The sequence below is a fragment of the Aulonocara stuartgranti genome, assembly GCF_965226115.1.
Source record: "Aulonocara stuartgranti genome assembly, chromosome: 14".
Taxonomy (NCBI): Eukaryota; Metazoa; Chordata; class Actinopteri; order Cichliformes; family Cichlidae; genus Aulonocara; species Aulonocara stuartgranti.
The window spans coordinates 35,854,556-35,882,001 of record NC_138950.1 but is presented as its reverse complement, the minus strand read 5'-3'; the positions used below and the strand labels follow the sequence as shown (position 1 = coordinate 35,882,001).

Genomic DNA, 27,446 nt, shown 5'->3' with positions numbered 1-27,446 from the left:
CAAGGAACATCAGTGTCAGATCACACCATCCGTCGTTGTTTGAGCCAAAGTGAATAGGAGGACACCATTGTTGAAAACAAATCATAAAAAAGCCATAAAAATGTCAAACTACATGTTGACAAGCCACAAAGCTTCTGGGAGAACGTCCTGTGGACAGATGAGGCAAAATTTGAGACAAAGGAGGCGCTTACTTCCTTGTTGAAAAGGTAATGTAAAGTTTCATCCATAACGCATTTTATTTCATTTTATTTATGTGAATTTTTACGGGGCCAGGCCAGGCCAGGCTATAACATGAGTGAAGCACTGGGTCCCCTGCAAAGACCCAAGCAGGACAGGAAACAAATCTGTTTGTTACAATGTAATTTATTTACAATGTGATAAAAAAGGAACAACAAAACAGGAGTTTCAACACTTCAGGGTGAGCGAAGGTCAAAATAATACACAAAACGAATCTAAACTGTTTCCCACACCCCTGACCAAAACAAAAGTAAAAAAATAAAGACAGAGTCTGACCTCCTTAACTTACTCAAAACAGGGGAAAACGGGTTATTAAAACAAACGGTAGCTGACCCCTACCCACTCCACTTCCTCAAATGTCACAAAGTGACTGCAGCCAGCAGCTGTCACAGGCGTACGACTCGGACGTTGGGAGAAATGCGAGAACATATCTTGCCATGTGTCACAATCAGCAGGGCTGACTGTGTGTAGAGGGTGGACCCAAATGCAGTCGGAAACAAAATGTGAAACATGACTTGAATAACAGAAAACGAGCCGTTTATTGACGCTGGCAAAATAACTGTAAACAAAAGGCAAAATGCAAGGCTAACAATAAACTAAACTGGGTGAGCTAAATTAACTTAAAAACCTACAACAAGAACATGGACTTGACATGAGGAAACTTGACGCAACTTCTTGGCTTGCAAACAAAGCAGACGATCTGACAATGACACACTGAAAACACAGGACTTAAATACACAGGAGGTGATTAGGGGCAGTGGGAACACATGGAGGAAACCGGGAAGGAAAAAGGAAAAGAGAAAACAAAAAAAAATTCAAAGTGGAATCCCAGACTAAAACACAAACATATGAGACCAACTAACCCAACCCTGGGGGACAAGGCAAAAAGTCCAATATTCAAAGTTTCAGGAGGCCGACCCAGATGACAGCAGTACAAGAGTTCACACGGTTCAGGTGGCCGACCAGGAGGCCAACGGTTCAGTAGTCCATAGTTCAAGGGTTCAGGGGGCCGGCCACGAGTCCAACGGTGGCGATGGAGCAGATCAGGAGGCCGACAACGTGGAAAATGGCAGTGGCAAAGCGTGCATGGCTGACCACACCTGGAGAGCCTGGCTGGCTGCCGGCGGCGACTTGGGTATGTACGAAGACAGTCAGGGGGCTTGGCTGGCGGCCAACGGTGGCGTGGGCGCGTACGAAGACCATCGGGCGGCTTGGCAGGTGGTCGACGCCGTGGATGATAATCGTTGGATGGTTTGGTTGGTTTCCGTCGACAGGCTGTCCTGACAGGCTCCAGAAACAGCCGTGCTGGACCTGGACGTGGCTTGGCAGGTGGAAGGAGACCAGGCTGAGGCGTGGCAGGCACAGGCGAGGTGTCGTCCTCCGGCTGGGTCGCGTCGAGACCAGGCGAGGCGTCGTCCTCTGGCTGAGGCGTGGCAGGGCCAGAAGCCGAGGCTGGACCAGGCGTGGCAGAAGCAGTGGCATGGGCTGGACCAGACGAGGATGAAGACTCGGATGAAGCTGGACCAGGCGACGGCGTGGGCGGAGACACGGAGGCCACAGCTGGCTTTTAATTTCCTACTTCTGGTGAATTGACACATGGAAGTGTGTCAAAAGGGTGCAGTTCCAGGTTTAACATAAAACAATGGTTTCTCTTCTGCCCTCAGCTGAACGTCTCTATCCAGCTTATGCAGTGAGCTAAACATTAAATGGTTTCAGTAAACACTCAGGAGACCGCGTGGCATTCTTCAGAGCTTTACTGATCCTTATTTTCCTTTTTGTAAAACTGTAATAACAGAAACAGAATACAGTGTATTCACTCTCCATACAAATACACAAAGATTACATTAAATATTGTTGACTTATGTAAATGTAAACAGTCACTACACAATCAAGAGATACAGAGATGGTAAGAGATACAGCTAACACCACATGCTGGTATGCTTCATACATACACGTAAAGATCTTGCCTGTATGCTCATACACGTAAAGATCACTGCCCATCTCTTGGCCTCCGCTTGACCTCCTCGTGTCTTTCTGACTGTAAAAGGCCACGGACCAAAAACATCTAGGCCCACACACGTGAAAGGAGGGTCTGTACACATTCTGTCTTCTGGTAGATCTGACATGATCTGCTCTTGTTGCTTGCCCCTTAATCTGCGGCATATGATACAGTTGAAGATGACACTACTGACGGCTCTTTTCCCACCCACAATCCAAAAACCTGCAGCTCTGATTGCACCTTCGGTGAAGTGTCTGCCCTGATGACATACTTGTGCGTGAAAGTGTCTGATTATGAGCTGGGTTATGTGGTGTTTACTGGGAATGAGCATGGGGTGTGTCTCATCTGTTGACAGTTGAGCTCTTGCGAGCCGGCCACCGACCCTAAGAACTGCATCAGCGTCTATGTAAGGACTCAGCTTGCTAAGTGGACTTTGTGTGCGAATGGACTCACTCTGCTCCATGCGCTTGATGTCATCTGCATACACCTCTTTTTGAACTGCACGAATGATAGTAACCTTGGCCTGCTGGAGCTGTTCTTCTGTAGCATAGTTGTTGCACTTGTGCCATCCACGACATGTGCTCTCTGTTTCGCCTTTAAACGACTTGGCAATGTGCAGCAGTCTGGCAATAGTTTTCAGCAGACGACTCCAATTTGAGAATCTCTCGAACCTTGTGGTCCCGAGCTCTTTTTTTGACAGAAAGGTGGCACAGGATACGATATCTGGGCGCAGCTCAGTGTCGTTTTCAGGGCAAACAAGGTCAAAAGGTTCTTTCTGTATTTGTCGTTGGCCTGAATCTGTAAGGAAGGCAGGTCCGCTAAGCCATGTAGAGTGAGACAGATGCTCAGCGGGCAGTGCTCGTGTGGCATGGTCAGCTGGGTTTAGCTGTGTGGGTACGTAATGCCATTGGTGGGTCTGGGTAGAACGCCTAATGTGCTCCACACGGTTATGCACATACACATAAAAGCGTCTTTTTTCATTGAAAATATATCCAAGGACCACCTTCGAGTCAGTGTAGAAGTTCACCTCATCGATAGTAGTGTGAAGCTCCTGCTGGACCATTTCCGCCACTTCTACAGCCAGCACAGCAGCACAAAGTTCCAGTCTTGGAATTGTGATGTCTGGTTTTGGAGCCAGCCTGGCCTTTCCAAGAAGAAACCCAACTTCACTGAGCCCATTGCCTGCTGTGAGTTTCAGGTAAGCGACGGCTCCAACAGCTTTTGTGGATGCATCACAAAAAACATGCATTTCTTTTCTCTGAGATTCAGATAGTGAGATTGATGTATACATGCGGGAGATCTTGAGCTGTTGTAAGTGCTTTAGGGAATCTTTCCATTGTTGCCACTTGTCCTGTTTCTCCCTCGGCAGCGGTGCATCCCATTCGCTAATGTCCATAGAAATCTCTCTCAGAATGGAGCGGCCTTCGATGCTGACTGGCACAGCGAAGCCAAGTGGGTCATACAAACTGTTGATGACTGACAATACACCACGTTTGGTGAAAGGCCTGTCATTGATTTCAACTTGAAATGACAATTGGTCTGTCGACAGGTCCCAGCCTAACCCAAGGCTGCGTTGCATGAGTGGTGCGTGTTGTCCACGTTGGAGTTCCTGCGGGCCTGTGGCTAGATCTTCACTTGGGAAGGCACTGACAACTACAGGGCTGTTGGTTGAGATCTTGTGAAGGCGGATGTTAGACTGAGCCAGCATCCTTTGTGTTCTGTGAAGGACGTCAATCGCCTGGGTCTCAGAGGGAAATGACTTTAGCCTATCATCTACATAAAAATGGCACTCAATAAATTCCCTTACATCACTGCCATATTCTTTCTCTTCTTCCACAGCAGTCTTCTTGAGTCCATAGATGGCAACTGAGGGGGACGGGCAATTCCCAAAAACATGGACTGTCATGTGAAACTCATCCACTTCTCCATCCAGGTCATGATCGCGGAACCACAGGAAACGCAGATAATCACGATGGTCCTCTCTGACCGTGAAGTTGTGAAACATCTGCTCCACGTCAGCCATCACAGCATGTGGGTCACCTTGGAATCTGAGAAGCACGCCCACAAGGCTGTTATTGAGATCTGGGCCTTTACACAGTACTTGATTCAGAGACACATTTTCGAACTGGGCGCTTGAATCGAAGACTATTCTGATTTTTGCTGGCTTTTGGGGGTGGTAAACACCAAAGTGTGGGAGATACCAGCATTCTTGGTGGGGTTTGAGAGGGGGTGCCCTTTCTGCATGACCTTTGTCGAAGATCCTTTTCATAAACTCCACATAATGATCTTTCATCTCAGTCTTTCTCTTTAATGTCTTCCGTAGGGACATGAGGCGGTTGAGAGCCTGCTCTCTGTTGTTGGGTAAGCGACGTCGGGGATGACGAAAGGGCAGGGGGGCGACCCAGTTATTTGCATCATCTTTAGCAAACTCTTTGTGCATAATGTTCAGAAACGTCTTATCTTCTGCAGAGAGTGCCATTTTGTCATCATCAGTAGTTTGTTGAAAGATGTGTTTGCCCAGTTCATCTTTGACCTGTGTGCTCTCAAAAAGGGGACATTCTTCTGTGATCTTCACCTTTGTGTAAATTCTGTTGCCACAGGGAGAGAGAAAACTGGGGCGGCCATTATTCAGTATGTTAGTCTTGTAGGAGTTCAATGTGGGTCTGTGAGCTCCCGAGAGGCAAACATCTCCAACAATTACCCATCCAAGATCAAGCTTTTGGGCATAAGGTGCTTCATTGGGCCCATTTGCCTGGCGTCGAACCTTGTGAGCCTGAATTACATCACGGCCTAAGAGGAGGAGAATATCTGCCTCTGGATCAAGAGGGGGTATTTGTGTGGCTATGTGAGCTAGGTGATGATGAGCAGCTGCAGCTTCTGGGGTGGGTATCTCACTCCTGTTATCAGGAATCTGATTACACTCTGTCAGTGTTGGTAGTGGTATGGACACTTTTCCGTCCACACCCTCAATGACAAAGCCGTGAGCTCTACGGCCTGTTTTGTTCGTTGTGCCAGAGCATGTTTTCATTGTGTATGGAAAGGCTTCACCATGTACATTAAACATGTCAAAAAAGGGAGAACGAGCCAGTGACACATTACTTTGGTCGTCTAAAATTGCATACATTTTCGTTTTTGAGGGGCTGTGCTGTGATATACTTTCACCATGCAAATTTTAGAACAAGACCGTCCTTGTTGTCCCTGTCCACTGTGGAGCTCGGGATGTCTGGCTCCCCGCCGTGTGCCTCTGGTGTAGAATCAAAGCTCCCACTTGTCCAAGGGGGTGGCCCGGCATGCATGGCGGAGATGTGGGTATCGCTTTTGCACTCCAGACAACGAATATCAGCTTTACAGTCTTTGGCCCTGTGCTCTGTTGAGGAGAGACACTTGTAACAGATCGAAAGCCCTTTGAGCAGACTTTTCCGCTCATCCAGTGTTTTCATCCTAAACCCTCTACATTTTGCAAGTGAATGGGGCTTCATGTGTACTGGACACTGTTTATCAGGATCAAGAGAGTGAGTGTTAGATTTGTTGCTGGGTGTGCCAACCTGTGTTTTGTTTGCTGTTAGCGGGGCTCTAAAATGTGATTGTCTCACTGTGACAAAGTGGAGAAGCAGTTGCAATTCTCTCCATTTGTCCCATATGTGTTTACCTTTTTTTTACACATTGTACACATTATTCTGTTTCTAGGTATTTGCTATGATTTGCTATTTGTCAAGTAACATTGCTTCACTCACTATCCCGGGTTTGTTTGTGTAAGCGTTTTGTTGCCGGCAAATCAAACATTCTGCAAATTAAGACAAATACTAAGTTATGTTTCTTTATACTTTATTATGTTACAGATTAAGTCATTTGTTCATACTTACTCTGTTTGTCTTTTCAGTCATCATGAGTGTCAGGTGTGGGGAAACGCCCGCCTGGCATTTCCTCATTTTAAAGTCCTGATCATGTCACACATGACATCATCAGGTCAAACCATGTGGAGGGGTTTCTTTTTCCAGAGAGATGCTTCCTTTTGTTTGTGTTAATGTTTAAAGGGATTTGTTGAATGTTTTTCCTTTTGTTAATACTGCCATTTAGTTGTGTAAATGTGCATGTTAGAAGTGTGTAGAGGTTTTGTGTTTTTAGATAATCTGTGTAGAGTTTTAGATCCCTCAGTTGAGTGAGTGGTACTGGCTGGGCAATTGGAGGGAAATTGATGGCCCTGATTGATGGAGTTTTTCCACAATTGGGTTTATGCCTCTTGGAGTGTCGAGAAAGCTGAGGCCAGGCAGATATCCTTCGTTTTTTGCTGCTTCAAGTTCCAGGAGGAGATCTGCAAGTTCCTGTAGAAGGTGATTGTCTCTCGGAGTAACTCTGGGAAAGCTCTCTAGACGTTTGAACAGAGAAGCTTCAATAACTTCTGATGAGCCATAAATCCTGTCTAGCCTTTGCCATAAACGCTGAAGACCTGTTTCTGGATTGTTAACATGGACAGCCCTGATTCTCAGAGCATGCTGGAGAGACTCCCCACTAAGCCACTTAGTGAGCAGATCAAGTTCTTCACTGCACTTTAGGTTTAAATCTTCAGTGGCATTGTGAAACGTAGATCTCCATGCTAGATAAATCTCTGGCTTGTTATCAAACACTGTCAGTCCTGCTGCCAGTAGGTCATGACGTGAGAGGAGGGCAGCGAGGAATTTACAGAGACACAGCCAAATGGACCTTCCCTGTCGAGCGCTGGGAGAAAACCACTGCTTGCACTCTAATATGGTGAATCGTGTTTAGAAGATAAATGCCTGTGTTCATTCAGTGCGTTTTCATGAGAAGGCCGGCTGATGGTCTGGAAGACCCAGTATGTGACCGACTGAACGGGGACGACAGCTGATTTAGCACTGACTCGAGCACAGGACCCCACCCCAGTTAAGAAGAAAAAAGCTGAAAGGCTGACTATCACACTGGAGGGGAACCTGTGGGACAGCAGGCTGAATGAAACACATGCTCTCTTGTTCCTCCTTTCACATGTTTTAACTTGTGAAAGGAGGGAAGGTTAGGGTTGAAAATCTTTGATTTCTCCTACAATAAGCGGTTATAGTCATTTTTATACACACACTGCGAATGTGCTCATATGAGTTGGCACTCATACAGGGAGTGCAAAATTATTAGGCAAGTTGTATTTTTGAGGAATAAGTTTATTATTGAACAACAACCATGTTCTCAATGAACCCAAAAAACTCATTAATATCAAAGCTGAATGTTTTTGAAGTAGTTTTTAGGTTGTTTTTAGTTTTAGCTATTTTAGGGGGATATCTGTGTGTGCAGGTGACTATTACTGTGCATAATTATTAGGCAACTTAACAAAAAACAAATGTATACCCATTTCAATTATTTATTTTTACCAGTGAAACCAATATAACATCTCCACATTCACAAATATACATTTCTGACATTCAAAAACAAAAAAAAAAAACAAATCAGCGACCAATATAGCCACCTTTCTTTGCAAGGACACTCAAAAGCCTGCCATCCATGGATTCTGTCAGTGTTTTGATCTGCTCACCATCAACATTGCGTGCAGCAGCAACCACAGCCTCCCAGGCACTGTTCAGAGAGGTGTACTGTTTTCCCTCGTTGTAAATCTCACATTTGATGATGGACCACAGGTTCTCAATGGGGTCCAGATCAGGTGAACAAGGTGGCCATGTCATTAGTTTTTCTTCTTTTATACCCTTTCTTGCCAGCCACGCTGTGGAGTACTTGGACGCGTGTGATGGAGCATTGTCCTGCATGAAAATCATGTTTTTCTTGAAGGATGCAGACTTCTTCCTGTACCACTGCTTGAAGAAGGTGTCTTCCAGAAACTGGCAGTAGGACTGGGAGTTGAGCTCGACTCCATCCTCAACCCGAAAAAGCCCCACAAGCTCATCTTTGATGATACCAGCCCAAACAAGTACTCCACCTCCACCTTGCTGACGTCTGAGTCGGACTGGAGCTCTCTGCCCTTTACCAATCCAGCCACGGGCCCATCCATCTGGCCCATCAAGACTCACTCTCATTTCATCAGTCCATAAAACCTTAGAAAAATCAGTCTTGAGATATTTCTTGGCCCAAGTCTTGACGTTTCAGCTTGTGTGTCTTGTTCAGTGGTGGTCGTCTTTCAGCCTTTCTTACCTTGGCCATGTCTCTGAGTATTGCACACCTTGTGCTTTTGGGCACTCCAGTGATGTTGCAGCTCTGAAACATGGCCAAACTGGTGGCAAGTGGCATCTTGGCAGCTGCACGCTTGACTTTTCTCAGTTCATGGGCAGTTATTTTGTGCCTTGGTTTTTCCACACGCTTCTTGCGACCCTGTTGACTATTTTGAATGAAACGCTTGATTGTTCGATGATCACGCTTCAGAAGCTTTGCAATTTTGAGACTGCTGCATGCCTTTGCAAGATATCTCGCTATTGTTGACTTTTCTGTGCCTGTCAAGTCCTTCTTTTGACCCGTTTTGTCAAAGGAAAGGAAGTTGCCTAATAATTATGCACACCTGATATAGGGTGTTGATGTCATTAGACCACATCCCTTCTCATTACAGAGATGCACATCACCTAATATGCTTAATTGGTAGTAGGCTTTCGAGCCTATATAGCTTGGAGTAAGACAACATGCATGAAGAGGATGATGTGGACAAAATACTCATTTGCCTAATAATTCTGCACTCCCTGTATGAGTGTGCTGTCTTCCATCAGATGCCTATGAGGAATTAAAAGAACACGAAGTTTTGATACTTAACAATATTTATGGCTGAATCTTATAGAATTCAACATTCCCATGTTGTGCAAATGTTTTTTGCAGCTGTTTGATTTAAGATTTTCAAGTTACTCACAAAATAAAAAACTATAATTTGTTTTGTTTGAGAATGCCAAATGCATGTAACAGTAAGCAGTACATGCAATAACGTGTTTTTCTACAACTTCAGAAAGATAGCTGTAACTTTTGATAGAAGACTCAGACACACATATTAATGGCTTTATCTCATAGAATTCAATATCCCCGTGCTGGGCAAACAGGTTTTGCAGCTGTTTGATCTAAGATTTTCAAGTTATTCAGATAATGAAAATCTATACTTTTTTTCGGGCGAGTTCCCATTCATGTGCATGCAATAGTCGGAAACGCAATGTGTTGACAAAATAAAGCGTTTTTGTACAACTTCACATAAATAGCTGTAACCTTTGATAGAAGACTCAGACACACATATTCATAGCTTTATCTTATAGAATTCAATATCCCTGTGCTGGGCAAACAGGTTTTGCAGCTGTTTGAGTTAAGATTTTCAAGTTATTCATGAGATGGAAACTTATACTTTTTTCCTTGCGAGAAAAGCACTGGCTGTGGTGTAATGTTGATGGAATCAGCCAGAAACGTAGGTCCTGGTGAAATGTTGATGGTATCAGCCAGTAGAACAGGAATTTGTTGGTGGCTGATCCCATCTACAATACACAAAGGCCCTGGTGAAATGTAGTTGGCCTCAGACACTAGTACAGGCCCTGGTGAAATATGGATGGTATTGGTCAGCACCACACATCCTGGTGTGGTGATGATGGCCTCACAAGGAGCACTGGCCCTGGTGTAATGTGGGTGGCATCAGCCAGTAGTACAGACCTTTGAGTATTGTGGATGGCATCAGCCACCAACATAGGCCCTGGTGAAATGTAGTTTGCCTAAGCCATGAACACAGGCCCCTTTGAAATCCAGTTGGCCCAATCCAGAAAAACAGGCCCTGGTGTGGTGGAGATGGCCTCACAGGAAACACTAGCTCTGGTGTAATGTGGATGGCCACAGCCAACAACCCTGGCCTTTGTGAAATGTGGATGGTATTGGCCAGCAGCACAGGCCCTGGTGTAATGTGGATGGCCTCAGCCAAACACCACTGGACCTGGTGTTGTGAAGATGGCCTCACAGTGCTGGCCCTGCTGCAATGTGGATGGTATTGGCCAGTAGCACAGACCCTTGTGGATGGCTGACACCATCCACTGGTATCAGTCAGCAGCACAGGCCCTGGTTTGGTGAAGATGGCCTTATAGGGAGTCAAAGGAGCTTGGAAAGAAAAGCGTCTGGACTTCGTTAAGTTGCTTGAAGACGTTTCACCTCTCATCCGAGAAGTTTCTTCAGTTCTAAGGTCAAATGGTGGAGAGTCCCAGATATAAACCTAGTGGGAGTAACCCCCCACAGAGGGACAAAAGGACCCCCTGATGATCCTCTAATCGCCTGAGCCAAGGTGTGAAACTGGGCGTGGGTCCCACTCCCACTAGGTTTATATCTGGGACTCTCCACCATTTGACCTTAGAACTGAAGAAGCTTCTCGGATGAGAGGTGAAACGTTTTCAAGCAACTTAAAGAAGTCCAGACGCTTTTCTTCCCAAGCTCCTTTGACTACGATGACCTGGATGACTGAGAACCTTCACAGCCTCATAGGGAGGACTGGCCCTGGTGTAGTGTGGATGGCATCAGTCAGTAGCACAGGCCCTTGTGTATTGTGAATGGCCTCAGCAAGCAACACAGGCCCTGATATAATGTGGATGGCATCAGCCAGCAACACAGGCTCTGGTGTAATGTGAATGTCTTCAGCCAGTAGAAGAGGCCCTTGTGTATTGTGGATCGCATCATCCAGCAACACAAGCCCTGGTGAAATGTGGATGGTATCAACGAGTAGCAGAGGCCCTGGTGTGGTGATGATGGCCTCACAGGAAGCACTGGCAGTGGTGTAATGTGGATGGTCTCAGCCAACAACACTGACCCTGGTAAAATGTGGATGGCATCATCCAGCACCACATGCCCTGGTGTAATATGGATGGCATGAGCCAGCAAAGCAGGCCCTGGTGAAATCAGGATGGTATCAGCAAGAAGCACAGGCCCTGGTGTGGTGAATATGGCCTCACAGGGAGCAGTGGTCCTGGTGCAATGTGGATGGCCTCAGCCAGCAACGCAGGCCTTTGTATGTTGTGGATGGGATCGGCCACCAACACAGGCCCTGGTGAAATGTAGATGTCCTCAGCCAGTAGCACAGGCCCTGTTGTAATGTGGATGGCATCAATGAGCAGCAGTGGCCCTGGTGGGGTGAAGATGGCCTCACAGGAAGCACTGTCCGTGGTGTAATGTGGATGGTAGAAGTCGGCGTCACAGGCCGTGATGTAATTTGGATGGCCTCAGCCTAAAGCACAGGCCCTGGTTGTGGTGAAGATGGCCTCAAAGTAAGCACTGTCCGTGGTGTAATGTGGATGGCCTCATCCAGCACCACATGCCCTGGTGTGGTGATGATGCCCTCACAGGAAGCATTGTCCATGGTGTAATGTGGATGGCCTCATCCAACAACACAAGCCCTGGTGAAATGTGGATGGTTTTGGACAGCACCACATGCCCTGGTGTAATGTGCATGATATCGGTCAGCAGCACAGGGCCAGGTGTAATGTGGATGGCATCAATGAGCAGCAGAGGACCTGGTGGGGTGAAGATGGCCTCACAGGAAGCACTGTCCCTGTTGTAATGTGGATGGTAGAAGTCGGCGTCACAGGCCGTGATGTAATTTGGATGGCCTCATCCAACAGTACGGGCCTTGGTGTGGTGAAGATGAACTCATCCATTACCACATGCCCTGGTGTGGTGATGATGGCCTCAAAGGAAGCACTGTCCCTGGTGTAATGTGAATGTCCTCAGCCAACACCACAGGCCCTGGTGTAATGTGGATGGCATCAGCCATGACCACAGGCCCTGGTGAAATGTAGTTGGCCTCAGCCATGACCACAGGGCCTGGTGAAATGTAAATGTCCTCAACCAGTAGCACAGGCCCTGTTGTAATGTGGATTGCCTCATCTAACAACACTGTCCCTGATGAAATATGGATGGTATTGGTCAGCACCACACACCCTAGTGTAATGTGAATGGCCTTAGCCAACAACACTTGCCCTGGTGAAATGTGGATGGTATGGGCCAGCATCACAGGCCCTGGTGAAATGTGAATGTCCTCAGCCAACACCACTGGCCCTGGTGTAATGTGAATGGCATCAGCCAGTATCACAGGTCCTTGTGTTTTGTGGATGTCATCAGCCAGCAACACAATTCCTGGTGAAATGTGGATGGTTTCAGAAAGCACCACAGGCCCGGGTGTAATGTGGATGCCATCAACGAGTAGCACAGGCCCTGATGTAAAGTGGATGGCATGAGCCAACAACGTAGTTCTGGTGAAATGTGGATAGCCTCAGCCAGCAACGCAGGCCCTGGTGAAATGAGGATGTATCACCCAGCAGCACAGGCCCTGGTGTGATGTGAATGGCCTCAGCCAACAACACTGTCCTTGGTTAAATGTGCATGATATCGGTCAGCAGCACAGGGCCAGGTGTAATGTGGATGGCATCAATGAGCAGCAGAGGCCCTGATTTGGTGAAGATGGCCTCAGAGGAAGCACTGTCCCTGGTGTAATGTGAATGTCCTCAGCCAACACCACTGGCCCTGGTGAAATGTGCATGATATCTGTCAGCACCCCAGGCCCAGGTGTAATGTGGATGGCATCAACGAGCAGCAGAGGCCCTGGTGGGGTGAAGATTGCCTCACAGGAAGCACTGTCCTTGGTGTAATGTGGATGGTAGAAGCCGGCATGACAGACCGTGATGTAATGTGGATGGCCTAAGCCAACAACAGTGGCCCTGGTGAAATGTGGTTGATATTGGCCAGCACCACTGGCCCTGGTGTAATGTGAATGTCCTAAGCCAGTAGCACAGGCCCTTGCGTATTGTGGATGTCATCAGCCAGCAACACAAGCCCTGGTGAAATGTGGATGGTATCATCGAGTAGCACAGGCCCTGGTGTAATGTGGATGGCCTTATCCAGCACCACAGGCCCTGGTGTGGTGATGATGGCCTCTTAGGAAGAACTGTCCATCCATCCATCCATTCACTTCCGCTTATCCTTTTCAGGGTCGCGGGGGGCGCTGGAGCCTATCCCAGCTGTCATAGGGCGAGAGGCGGGGTACACCCTGGACAGGTCGCCAGTCTGTCACAAGGCTAACACACAGGGACAAACAACCATTCGCACTCACATTCATTTGCACATTCACACAATTTGGGTTATCCAATTAACCTATGTAATGTGGATGGTAGAAGTCGGCGTCACAGGCCGTGATGCAATGTGCATGGCCTCAGCCAAAAGCACAGGCCCTGGTGTGGTGAAGTGGCCTCAAAGAAAGCACTGTCCCTGGTGTAATGTGAATGTCCTCAGCCAACACCACTGGCCCTGGTGTAATGTGGATGGCATCAGCCATGACCACAGGCCCTGGTGAAATGTAGTTGGCCTCAGCCATGACCACAGGCCCTGGTGAAATGTGGATGGCCTCAGCCAGTAGCACAGGCCCTGTTGTAATGGGGATGGCCTCATCTAACAACACTGTCCCTGGTGAAATATGGATGGTATTGGTCAGCACCACACACCCTGGTGTAATGTGAATGGCCTTAGCCAACAACACTTGCCCTGGTGAAATGTGGATGGTATTGGCCAGCAGCACAGGCCCTTGTGTAATGTGAATGTCCTCAGCCAACACCACTGGCCCTGGTGTAATGTGAATGGCATTAGCCAGTATCACAGGCCCTTGTGTTTTGTGGATGTCATCAGCCACAAAACACAATTCCTGGTGAAATGTGGATGGTTTCAAAAAGCACCACAGGCCCGGGTGTAATGTGGATGCCATCAACTAGTAGCACAGGCCCTGATGTAAAGTGGATGGCATGAGCCGGCAACGTAGTTCTGGTGAAATGTGGATAGCCTCAGCCAGCAACGCGGGCCCTAGTGAAATGAGGATGTATCACCCAGCAGCAAAGGCCCTGGTGTGGTCAATATGGCCTCACAGGGAGCACTGTCCCTGGTGTAATGTGGATGGCCTCAGCCAATAACACTTGCCCTGGTGAAATGTGGATGGTATTGGCCAGCACCACAGGCCCTGGCGTAATGTGCATGTCCCCAGCCAACACCACTGGCCCTTGTGTAATGTCGATGGCATCAACCAGAATCAAAGGCCCTGGTGAAATGTGGATGTTTTCGGACAGCACCACAGGCCCTGGTGAAATGTGGATGTTATTGGCCAGCACCACAGGCCCTGGTTAAATGTGAATGTCCTCAGCCAACACCACTGGCCCTGGTGTAATGTCGATGGCATCAGCCATGACCACAGGCCCTGGTGAAATGTAAATTTCCTCAGCCATGACCACAGGCCCTGTTGTAATGTGGATGGCCTCATCTAACAACACTGTCTCTGGTGAAATATGGATGCTATTGGTCAGCACCACACACCCTGGTGTAATGTGAATGGCCTCATCTAACAACACTGTCCTTGGTTAAATGTGCATGATATGGGTCAGCAGCACAGGGCCAGGTGTAATGTGGATGGCATCAATGAGCAGCAGAGGCCCTGGTGAGGTGAAGATGTCCTCACAGGAAGCACTGTCCCTGGTGTAATGTGGATGGTAGAAGCCGGCATCACAGACCGTGATGTAATGTGGATGGCCTCAGCCAACAACAGTGGCCCTGGTGAATTGTGGTTGATATTGGCCAGCAACACAAGCCCTGGTGAAATGTGGATGGTATCATCGAGTAGCACAGGCCCTGGTGTAATGTGGATGGCCTTATCTAGCACCTGTTGAAATCTCCCAATTCTTTGAATCTTTGGGCTGAAGGAAGGACAATACTCCGTGTATTTATGCTCAATCAACAATCATTTATTTCCATACAATTCAACACTTAAGAGCATAAGGACCATCATGATGGGGAGACATGCCTGAAGAGGGTCACAGCAAGTCTCAAAATGGTGACGGGTTGCTCAGCTTTTTATAGTCTCTAGTGGCCCCCATCTAGTCGTAAAAGCCAAAACATCACATTCTTTCTCTGTTACAGCGCCTAAGTTATGACCTCGGCAGTTGTTTCTCTGCTTTCTGTAAGGTGGGGGTATGGAATGTGGTCTGTCTATCTCCCCTGTCTTAGACACAGAGTCTCCTGCTTACAATCTTCTCTTCATGATTCAACAATTAAGCATGTAAGACATTCACAGCAGATCAAGGATACAGAGTGACGCACACTTGTCTAATAAACTAATAAGTGAATATGTTCTTTTAACTCAAAAGTATAACGAGAACTAAACTACATACAGCTCACACACTCTATATTAAAGGGTATAATATGATCTACAGCAGTATTCTAATTCAACTACTTTGATTACATATATAAGGTAACATATAATAACAGAATAATCTAATAATTCCCCCTTTTGATATCTTAAAAGAGATCACTTATAACATGCACTCCAGGGTCGCAAGGTCCAGTTCTTCTTGGTCCTGAGGCCCTCTGTCCCCCTTTAACGGGTGGACCATATGTGGGATGACCTCTGTGCTCACGCAGTTCAGATGCAAGCAAAATTAGATTTACAACCATAACAGCAGTTACAGATGACACTCCCATCACTCCCCAATTCTCCCACAGCTTTAGTTTGGTGCTCCAGTTTTCCACCCCCTTTTTAATGCCCCCTTATGCCTTTCAAACGTACTTAGACTAGAACCTCTGTCTAAGGAGCTTTTAACCTTTATTTTTATTGCTGCAGCTACCAGTGTCTTCCAGTTGGGTGATTCTCAGCTTCTTTCTTCGACCTCTGGGGTTAGACCACCCTTTAGTCATTGCACAGTCCTGGGGATTATTCTGCCCCGATTTCAAACAAGGATCTGTGTGTTTTGGGGTCACCTCCGTGTCCCCCTTTTTGCCAAGAGCCTCTTGAACCTCGTTGGTCTGGTGTTCCTGGTTTTCGCCAACCCCTTCATGGTTATTGCTGTGTTTATGGGATCCATCTTCTCCAGGAGCCCAAACGCCATGACACTTGACCCCAGTTGCTGTCTCGGCAGTCCCTACATCTGTCTCTGCTGTGAAGGGTCCTCACATCTCCGTGTCCCCGTCTGGTGTCTGTTCCTTTCTCTGCAAGAGACAGAAAACCAAACACCTCTCTGCCTAGCCTTGATAATCTAATATTGTTATCCATTGTTCTTTTAATGATTCAAATTTGGTTTAAAATATTATGTTCAGGACTCTTTGACCCAGGGACTTATTCTAATCATAATCTATGTGTGTGTAAAAGAAATCAAAAATTAATGAACCATTTCTAAGTGTAACACCTTATATGCTTAAGTTTTTCCATAGCTAAATTATTAAACACAGAAATAACGTCATAAGATGTTCATATAACCATTGTTTGATGTTCGGACTCAACTCCCCCTTTTTGACACACTCCCATGTGTCAATTCATTGGAGCTAGACAATTAAAAGAGAAGGTTAGTGACATCATATCTCAGAAAGTATCAGAAATTCTTCTCTCGAGTACCGTTGCTCCAGCCTTGTCATCCCAGAGGATCCTCAATCCCGGAAATTTCCCTTCTCCTCATGTAATAAAGTCTGTCATCCTTCCATGCCCTGGTAACTGGTCCATCCAGAGCTGTAACATTTTGAAATGTACATACAACAAGCCAAACCACACCTTGGTCACACCAACCCTTTTCTGCCCTGAAGATGTCCAACGCCATCTTAGTCTGGACCAGGGTTGTAATAGTTTTGCAATTTTCATTAGTTTTTATTTTTATTTAGCTTCGACTTCAGATTTTCAATTTTATATCAGTTTTAATCAGTTTTTACCAATTGTTTGCTAGTTTAGTTTAGTTTTGATTAGTTTCAGTTATAGTTTTAGTTGTGCCTGCAATAATTAAGTGTAGCAAAATCCCAGTCCCATCATATCAGTCATGCTCTTGTGCTTATCCTTGGGTATTGTGACTGTTAACTCTTGCAGCACCGGGTGCTCCTAATTTTGGTTCAAGTCAATTTATAAACTTTGTGAAGGGAATTGACTCCTCTGCACACTGGAATAAACATAATCAACCTGATCCACATTTTACTGCGTGTTATTTCACCATCTTATTGATTCAAATGCTCCATCCTTATGTGGTTTGCGACATTATGTTTATCCACTTTGTCTCTAAATGTTTGAAGAATTTTCAAGTTTGGGGTCAAATTTTAAGAATTTGACCATAAGTGAAAGTTATGGTGTCATCACCCCCTTCGGGGCTTACCTTTCCCGGTTTTGATGATATTCCTCCCTATTCTTTGCAAATACCCCCTGTTGGTGGCGAGAAACTGTTGGTGTGGTCAAGTGGGTGCTATAGAAACAAAAGCTCAGGACAGAACAGTTATCAATAATGTACTTCATACAAATTTTGCATATGTTTTATTTCATATTGATCCTCTGAGTGTAATGGTAGATTTTAATTTGAATTTATCCAAACTAAACACAATATTTTCTTTATTTACTTTGCTCTTGTTCTTTTGCAGTACCACATCCTATCAAATGTCCCTGTCAATTATATTCTACATTTAATAACTTACTATTTCAAGTGAGAACCTAAATCACGTGGACCAATGTTCATTATTGCATATCTCTATTCTGAATGTGGCAAGTCATTCATAGGTATTGTTAAAGTTTTGGCGATTTTCCTCTATAAAATTTAATTGACTTTTTACAGTGGCCTGCTATGGTTAATAGTAACATATTCCAGTCATGAGTGATATCAATAGTTTTCTCCACTGTAGCATTTGGCATTCCCAATAATATAACACAATACCTTAATCAAAACACAGCTAATATAGCACAGTTGTCTTAATGCAAACATCAGTAACTCAGACTCAGCAACCAAAGTGTTAAGTCTGCAGTTCATACTTATGTGAAGCTACAGTCTCCTCCTCCAGTCTCTCTTATCCTCCTGCTCCTGAAAAAACAAAACAAAGCGAAGCATCCACCCTTCTCTTGTCCGCTGGGTGAATTGTTTATTGGCATTTATTAATCCTAAAGTTGATGCAGTCATTGTCTCAGTATCAAGTCAGTCAAAACTTTTAGTCGTCAGTCTATCACAGTCCATTCACATGCATTCATCCACACACATTCATACCAGATTTTGCTGATAATAGAGTCTCCCGCGCAACCTATTCGAGCCTCCATCACCAGCAAGATGACATCATCATTTTAAAAGAAAACAATTCTTTGTTCTTTTGTTCTGGATTGACTCGCTGCAATCCTTTTAGACTCAGGACTCATATGATCAGTGTCCCATATAAGTGAATTTCTCCCAAGCCAATTACAATCATGGAGAGACACACTTTGCAACTGTTTTTGTAAGAATATTTCATAGCGCTTTAAATTTCAATCTTTCAGGCCTGGTTTAAAGAGCTGATTGTTAAATCATGGACTCACAAAATATCAACATATCACCACCGGTGGATCACACCTCTCAGATTTTCTTATCTCAGTGCACTGTAACAAAAACGAAAACAGACATAACCAACAAAATACTACTAAAATAACACAAACTAGGGCCCGTTGCAGACATGTCCAAGCATAAAACTATCCCTCTCTCGCTTACGAGAAAGCACACAAGCCAAAGCTCACTGATAACATCAAGCTAGCGCTAAGCTAAAACCAAACAATCAACCAGAAATTCACAGGAATATTTTGCTTCCTGCCGGGACAATATTGTGTGGGAATGAGAACCTCAGGTGCCGTAACTCCTTTTATTCCTCCTTGAATTAAATCTCAATCACAGAAAATGCCGTACTCCAACCTAAACTTACACTATTAATTCATCATTTTTCACTCTGTGCCACTGTTCCTCATCAGGGCTGTGTGAAGCACAGCAAAGAATTCATTCAAGGCCTTGAGCCATAAACAGACATCACGCACAGACATTGTTTTCATAACCAAACCGTTTTAGAGCTTATTCCTAAAATCTACATAAATGCCCTCTAGGTGACATATAACACATTCTAAGTATCAATGGTAATCAATGGCTCCTCATAAAAATTATGCATTGGGATGTTTGTGTGCAGCATTTTGCATATCAGCATAAGCAAAGCATTCTTCATTGCATCAGCGTGTATGTGTGTATGTGTGTGCATCACTTCTCAGTGAATCATCATTCCAATGTGTGTGTGTGTGTGTGTGTGTGTGTGTGTGTGTGTGTGTGTGTGTGTGTGTGTGTGTGTTTGTTTCTCTTCATTCTGAGTCAGTGCATATAGATGTGTGTGTTTGTGTGGGTGTTCGTGTTCATCACTTTCCTGTTCTGGTGTTCTGAAGCATGCCCTGGGGTCCTGCCCTCCTCCTTTTCAGTTTGTTTGCGACCATTGCTGCTGCTGCTGCTCAAAGTTCAGTCCGTCCTGGTTCTGACCCCAATTGGGGCAGTCCTTTCTCCAGTGTCCATGCTCACCGCAGGTGAAAACCTGCATCTTCTCCTGTGTTTTTTGTCCATTCTGAGGTGCCTTCTGTCCTCAGTTACTCCTTCTGTCTCGGTCACGCCCTTTTTGCTGCCCGATCATCCGTGTTGGTCCATCACTGTCCTGCACAGTGTAAATGCAGAGTTATCAGGGTCAGCATTCTTTTGCTCAGCCTTACTTTTCCTTCGGGCTTGGCGGGCGTCTCGTCACAGCTCTGTCAGCTGACGCAGTCTGGGAATTTTCCCCTGTGTAGTGAAACGGGCCTTAGGTTTAGTGCTCTCCGTCTCTGCTGCATGAGATCGCATTCCTGCAGCACTGTTGACTTTTTCAGGTTGTTGTTGTGGGTCCAGCTGTTACAGCATTTGGTCAGTGTCACGTATGGGGGAGAGCAGGAGTCCAGTCAGCCTCGGCTTTCAGGGCCGGCAAAGCAGCCTGTAATTAAATATATAGAGAAAAACAAAAAACAAAAACAGACAAAAAACAAAAGCAAACGAACAGGAAAATGATGTTGTGTTGGCTGTATTACAACGAGAGGGGAGAAACACCGGGACCAGGCCCTGTGTCAGCCTTCTCTCCCCCTTTTTTTTGTTTTTTCTCTCCCGATATAATCAACTCCTAACCCACCAAGTTGACAGGACAACATGCACCTGTTAAAATTCTTAAGATCATGTTTAAAAGCCCAAAAAGAAATTTTCTTTCATTCAGTAATCACTTGTATCAATCAATCAGCAGAAAACATGTCACAATTTGAATCTTTTAACCCCTAAATTTGTCATGTCTTCACTGGTTGGTCAGACCAGTGTCTTTTTCTTTGAAGTTAAATTGTTGTCCTGCAACCCAGAGAGTTTATTTGTCAGTAATGTATTTATCCTTTAACAACAGATGTATGTTAAGTTTCGCTGCTTTAGCCTTGCTGGAAAATCTTCACGTGTTCATGAGTGTAAGCTGTTTCTTCATTGCGTGAGTGTGCATTTGTAGGCAGGCAACTTAATTTTATCTTTTTCTCAAACTAGGCGTTACCTTAAAAGGAGCCTTTCTCTCAGATTTCTCTGCTTGTGTGTGTTTTTGTTTCACCTTTTTGTTGTGATGCTCCGGACGCCTTCCCAACCTCCACAAGTCCGTTGGCCCCAATTTTATGTGTTAAAACTTCTCTTAATTTCTCCTCTAATTCTCTCCTCGCTGCTGTCTGTTTCACAGCTGCTGATTCGTGCTGGGTGTGGTTCCCATTACCTATAATTTTGCTTCGGCCGCTGTGCTTGTGGGGGCAGTTGGTCCAGGTCCGCAGCTTCCTGTATTAACACACTAAGAGATTTATTTAATTTCATTTTCATCACTGTTAAACAGATAAGCAGGCAACACGCCTACCTTGACAGCGTCATAATTCTCCACTACACACCTCTTACTATCTCTCTTTTTTATTTTTTTATTTTTATTACACCACAGAGTAATACACCCAATTATGCCCGTCTATCTCTATGTGGCTCCAAATTCCCTCTTTATTTAATTTCACACTCGTCAGGGGACAGGCACACAAGAATTTCAACCACTGAAACGAGGAATTCAACCTTTTTATATTTCTTTACTAATCTAGACTCAACCTTTGTTCGCAAAATGTGTCTTGTTCTAGTCCGGAATAAATGTGAACCCGTGATTACACGGCCGTTCCAGTGTTATTTCCGTAGCTAATGCGGGAGTCCTCAGTTCCCAAGTTGCCACCTTGGCATCCAGACGCCGCTGGGCCTGGCCGCGCGTCCACGACCAGGAGGGTCGCCACACCTTGAACAAAATTATTTCCACAGGTACACTAGGCATCAACCTTTGATCCTAAAATGTGTCTTTGCTCTAGCGTCCTCCTAATCAAACACATCAACCGTCACTGTCACTGTGTTCACGCTTCACACTCACAAAAAACACACTCAGAGCGCGCCTCACTCACACTCAAAACAACACCTAGAGCGCGCTTTACACACAAGACAGCACCCAGAGCGCGCTTCGCAGCTTCGCAGCTTCGCACACACTCACTCAGAGCGCGCCTTCACACACACACACACAACACTTTTCCTCAGCGGGAATTTTACACAGAAACCTCTGAGCTCAACTATTCTAAAACCTAACAGAGAATTATGGATTTGATCAACTGGTCTCTGAACGCTATTGACACCCTCTTCTCAACGAGAAGTCTGGGCTCGGGAGAGCCCGAGTGCCCTGGAGGGACTTTCCCTGCCGGATACACGATGGATGGGTGGCAAACCTGGAGGATCTTGTGCCTGGCGGGACTGTCTATCGAGGACGCTGAGGATATTTACCTATTCGGAACCATGATAACAGGGTTCTTGCTGATCGGAGCTGGCTTGGCCCTGACTTATCGGAGAAATAAGAGAGCGGAACCAGCTGTTCAAACCCCCCCTAAGCTGACCGCTGGAATTGAAGCGATGGGACGAGGCGCGGCCTCCCACACCGAACGCAGCATGGTTAACACCTTGGAGACGCTTACAGCTGCCGTGAAGACTCAAACTAACACCATTGAGCGTATGATGGGATACATCAGAGAGGGGCCTGCTCACAATAACACCCTTGAGCGAAAGTTGGATAACATCGCAGAACGGCTCACTGCAGCTGTGGGGTCTCAGAACCAAAAGAATGACAACACCACGGAACAGAAGCTTGATACCATCATGGGGAGGCTCGCAGCGCTCCAACGGGAAATCGAGGCCCCAGTGTCAGAGTGCTAAATTCGCTGCTCGCATAAAGGAGAAATCAACAATATTCTACATTTGGACACCACGGCGCCAGCTGCTAGGCCCAAGGCTGGAGCCCACCAAAACAACTCCCTGATAACGACTGTGTGATGACTATTCTTCCCATCCCATGAAGGACACCTGGATCGGCTGGAGGACTGTTTACTTAGCCTGATACAGCGAAGGACACTGTCTCAGCTGAACTATGGACACGCACACACATACACTTACACTGATAAGCACGCACTCATCCCCCTCCCTTCCAAACGCCTTCGATGCTTGTTCCTGCGGGGGAAGGCAGCGGGTCTGCGTGCCGCGCTGAAATGATAGCATGGTGCAGGACGACTGCTGTGTTCCTTCGAATCACCCCCCACCCCCCTATCCATCCCCTGTGGCTTGTCATGTGCTCTGATGTTGTGATGTGGTCCGACGTCACATCATGTCCTGCCTGCCACCCACACTCGACCCGCTCCAGTTTGCATACAGAGCTAACAGATCAACTGAAGATGCCATTGCTACAACGCTCCACACCACCATCTCTCACCTGGAAGTGCAGGGCCGTTACGCCAGGCTGCTCTTTGTTGACTTTAGCTCTGCTTTCAATACGATACTCCCGGACAGACTAATAGATAAACTGCTGGAAATTGGACTTCCTTCCACCACCTGCCGCTGGATCAGAGACTTCCTCTCAGACCGTGTACAGAGAGTCAGAGTGGGGCCTCATCTTTCCTCAGCCCTCAGCCTCAACACCGGCTCTCCACAAGGCTGTGTACTGAGTCCCCTACTGTACACTCTGTACACACATGACTGTGTTAGTTCCCACCCAGACAACACAGTCATCAAGTTTGCAGATGATACCACTGTGGTGGGGCTCATCTCAGGGGGAGATGAGACTGCATACAGAGCTGAAGTTCAGAGGCTGTCAGATTGGTGTGCAGACAACAACCTGGACCTCAATACCACCAAAACAAAAGAACTGGTAGTTGACTTCAGAAGGAGGAAGTCCGAGCTGCAGCCTGTCAGCATCAACGGGGAGTGCGTGGAAAGGGTCTCCAGTTTCAAGTTTCTGGGTGTGCACATAGACACAGACCTCCAATGGAGCTCTAACACCTCTGCGGTCTTAAAGAAGGCCCAACAGCGTCTCCACTTTCTGAGAATCCTCAGAAAAATGGACCTGAAGAAGGAGCTGATGACCGTCTTCTACCGCTGCTCCATTGAAAGTGTGCTGACATATTGCATCGGTGTGTGGTTCTCCAGCTGCACCACAGCACACAGAAAGGCACTCCAGAGGGTCATCAACATGGCCCAAAAAATCATTGGACATCCTCTTCCCTCCCTGAAGGACCTGTACAGCACTCGCTGTCTCAAGAGGGCACGCAGCATCCTACGGGACTGCACACACCCAGGACACCGGGTGTTTAAGCTGCTGCCGTCTGGCAGGAGGTTCAGGCTGCTGAGGTCCCGAACAAATAGACTCAAGGACAGCTTTTACAACAGGGCAATAGCCCTGATCAATGTAAATAGCTGACCTGACTGGATACCTCCCTGGACTTTTTAGGGGGAGGTAACAATGTTTAAAACGATAACAATAATATTTATATTTATAACAAGGTGCAATAATAATTAATGTGCAATAATAACAGTGTGCAATACACATACACTTATTCTTCTTTTTTATACTAAGTTAATATACTGTGTTGTGTTGTTTGTTACGTTGTGATGTGTCATATCGTGTCGTGTTGTGTTATATGTAGTGCCGACGTAGGACAGTTTTTCCAATTTCATTGTACTACTGTACTATGTATGACTGTGCAATGACAATAAAGAGTTATCTTATCTTATCTTATCTTATCTTATCTTAATGTGCTCTCTGTGCAGAGGAGTTTTTTTTGTTTCCTGTTCTCATGCTGTCCTCCCATAGGTTGCCCAGCGTGTGAAGAGGTCTCTTTTTTTCCTCTTGTACTTTTCCCAATGTTGTGTAATTTTTTCAGTGTTATTCTCCCAACGCTGCCGATCTCCGACTGTATTCCCATGTGATGTCTTGTTGTTGTGTGTGTAAGTCGGGGGGGGGTCCTATTCCTCTGTGGGGCAACCTGCATATGGCCAATAAAGCATTCATTCATTCATTCATTCATTCATTAGATCTTCTTAAAGCACACTGCACCATAGACCAAAATACCCCTTTCTCTGCGCTTATGACCGCCACAACGGGGCAAAGTCGCATCATAAAAGTGATGCTTGCATCCCCGAAGTTATACCCGACATCATAAACCAGGTTTTGCTCTATGTACTTCTTGGCAAGTAAAATTTTACTTTGTTTTATGACCGCAGCCCTTAAAAAACTCGACTGACGCCACAAACCACCGTCAAACCTCTATTCAATGTACTAAAACTAGCACCAACCACTACTGCACTTCACGGCCGCACCACCGGAACACGGCCGTATCATAAACCAAACCTACGGACGTGTTTCGCTCTCGCGTTGCCAGCGTTCAACCGCACCGTGAGCCAGCATCTGCTTTTCCTTAAATCAACTTCTATTTCATAGCCGGCAAGAGCCAGGACGTAACCGACACCATAAACAAACTTCAAACCTCGACTTCAATGTACTGAACTAATGGCCGCGTCTTCAGAAGAAATTCTAATGTATTATTGCTACAGAAGCCAGTATTAGACAAAATTAAATGTGGAAGGTAAAGTGGCTGCAACTAGTCCAACGTAGTATGTTATTAGTATCTCGGTAGAAGCAGTTTACTGCAACTAGTCCAACGTAGTATGTTATTAGTATCTCGGTAGAAGCAGTTTATTTAACACACTGGAATTCAGCCTCAACTTATGTTGTTAGTATCTTGCGCCAAAAACCAGACACCGACAAATTTAATGTGAAAATACATGTGACTCAGTGAACAGATTAATTTGGAAAGCCCAATATGCACATTTGGTATTTATAATACAACAGGCTGTGCTTACCTTTTTATATTTGGACCGGTCCTCTGTTCACCTCGCCCCACGATCTCACCAAAAGCCAAATCTGCACTTCCTCAGGACACCAAAGATCCGGGTCACACGGCACCAAGTTGTTGAAATCTCCCAATTCTTTGAATCTTTGGGCTGAAGGAAGGACAATACTTGGTGTATTTATGCTCAATCAACAATCATTTATTTCCATACAATTCAACACTTAAGAGCATAAGGACCATCATGATGGGGAGACATGCCTGAAGAGGGTCACAGCAAGTCTCAAAATGGTGATGTCATGAACCGAAGTTCCGAGCGCAGGCAGGACCCAGTAGCAGAACACACTCACTAGGGTATGAGCGAATAAAGAAAGTAATTTTTATTGAAACTAAAGGTGTCCCGTGAGGGTAGCCAGAAAAACAACGGATGAAACCAGACGAAACCGAGGGACCGCACAGGGAACGCCGAGAGCGGGGCTGTGAGAGGCTGTAAAACAAAAAGAGAGACAGATTACTGGGGTGCGGAAAAAAGGCAGCATACGAGGGAAGGTGGAGTGTGCGTCTCACGGTGATAGCCCCACCAGAGGGGGGTGGAGCTCCAAAAAGGGGTCGAGACGGCGAAGCTGAATGTGAACCAAATCCCAGGCGGACAGGTGGACAGGCAGGTGGCTCGAAAAAAACACGCCGAGTTGTGATCTGGGTACACAGGGAAAAAAAAACAGTGTTAGGTCCGATGGAGAGTTTGTCATACGAGTTCTTTTCCGCAGGCGTACGTTACCGCTGAGAGGCGACTACGGACTGGCGTGGAGCAGCAGGTAGGGCAGGATTAAATAGTCCACCTGGTGATCGCCTGGGATGGGATGCAGGTGTGGGGTTAGCAGCCACGCTCGTGGGCGTGGACATCCCAGCAGCACCCCGGACGCTGGGCCGCGGACCATGACAGGTGATGGGTTGCTCAGCTTTTTATAGTCTCTAGTGGCCCCCATCTAGTCGTAAAAGCCAAAACATCACATTCTTTCTCTGTTACAGCGCCTAAGTTATGACCTCGGCAGTTGTTTCTCTGCTTTCTGTAAGGTGGGGGTATGGAATGTGGTCTGTCTATCTCCCCTGTCTTAGACACAGAGTCTCCTGCTTACAATCTTCTCTTCATGATTCAACAATTAAGCATGTAAGACATTCACAGCAGATCAAGGATACAGAGTGATGCACACTTGTCTAATAAACTAATAAGTGAATATGTTCTTTTAACTCAAAAGTATAACGAGAACTAAACTACATACAGCTCACACACTCTATATTAAAGGGTATAATATGATCTACAGCAGTATTCTAATTCAACTACTTTGATTACATGTATAAGGTAACATATAATAACAGAATAGTCTAATACACCACAGGCCCTGGTGTGGTGATGATGGCCTCTTAGGAAGAACTGTCCCTGGTGTAATTTGGATTGCCTCATCCAACAGTACGGGCCTTGGTGTGGTGAAGATGGCCTCATCCAGCACCACATGCCCTGGTGTGGTGATGATGGCCTCACAGGAAGCACTTTCCCTGGTGTAATGTGGATGGCCTCATCCAACAACACTGGCCCTGGTGAAATGTGGATGGTATTGGCCAGCACCACAGGAAGCACAGGCCCTTGTGTAATGTAGATGGCCTCAGAAAGCAGTACAGGCCCTGGTGTGGTGAAGATGGCCTCACAGGTAGCACTGGATCTGGTGTAATGTTGATGGCATCAGGCAGTAGCACAGACCCTGGTCTGGTGAAGATGGTCTCAGACAGAAAGCACAGGCCCTGGTGTGGTGATGATGGCCTCACAGGAAGCACTGGCAGCGGTGTAATGTGGATGGCCTCAGCCAACAACACTGACCCTGGTGAAATGTGGATGGCATCATCCAGCAACACAAGCCCTGGTGAAATGTGGATGGTTTCGGACAGCACCACATGCCCTGGTGTAATATGGATGGCATGAGCTAGCAACGCAAGCCCTGGTGAAATCAGGATGGTATCAGCCAGAAGCACAGGCCCTGGTGTGGTTATTATGGCCTCACACGGAGCAGTGGCCCTGGTGCAATGTGGATGGCCTCAGCCAGCAACGCAGGCCTTTGTATATTGTGGATGGGATCAGCCACCAACACAGGCCCTGGTAAAATGTAAATGTCCTCAGCCAGTAGCACAGGCCCTGTTGTAATGTGGATGGCCTCATCTAACAACACT

General features: G+C 46.2%; 2 protein-coding genes across 2 annotated transcripts in view; one reads left to right on the top strand and one right to left on the bottom strand.

Annotated features, from left to right (window-relative positions):
- LOC309687280 (uncharacterized protein) overlaps nucleotides 1-27,446 on the top strand; it is a 215,778-nt gene that overhangs the window by 20,595 nt on the left and 167,737 nt on the right. The gene's annotated exons all lie outside the window — the stretch shown is intronic.
- LOC309687649 (uncharacterized protein) overlaps nucleotides 25,834-27,446 on the bottom strand; it is a gene marked incomplete at its 5' end in the record, with an annotated part of 353,598 nt that continues 351,985 nt past the window's right edge. Inside the window, 2 exons of the mRNA XM_082502744.1 lie at nucleotides 25,834-25,922; nucleotides 26,005-26,212. Of these exons, the coding sequence (XP_082358870.1) occupies nucleotides 26,018-26,212 (195 nt within the window). The 3' untranslated portion in view covers nucleotides 25,834-25,922; nucleotides 26,005-26,017. The remainder of the gene's footprint in view (nucleotides 25,923-26,004; nucleotides 26,213-27,446) is intronic.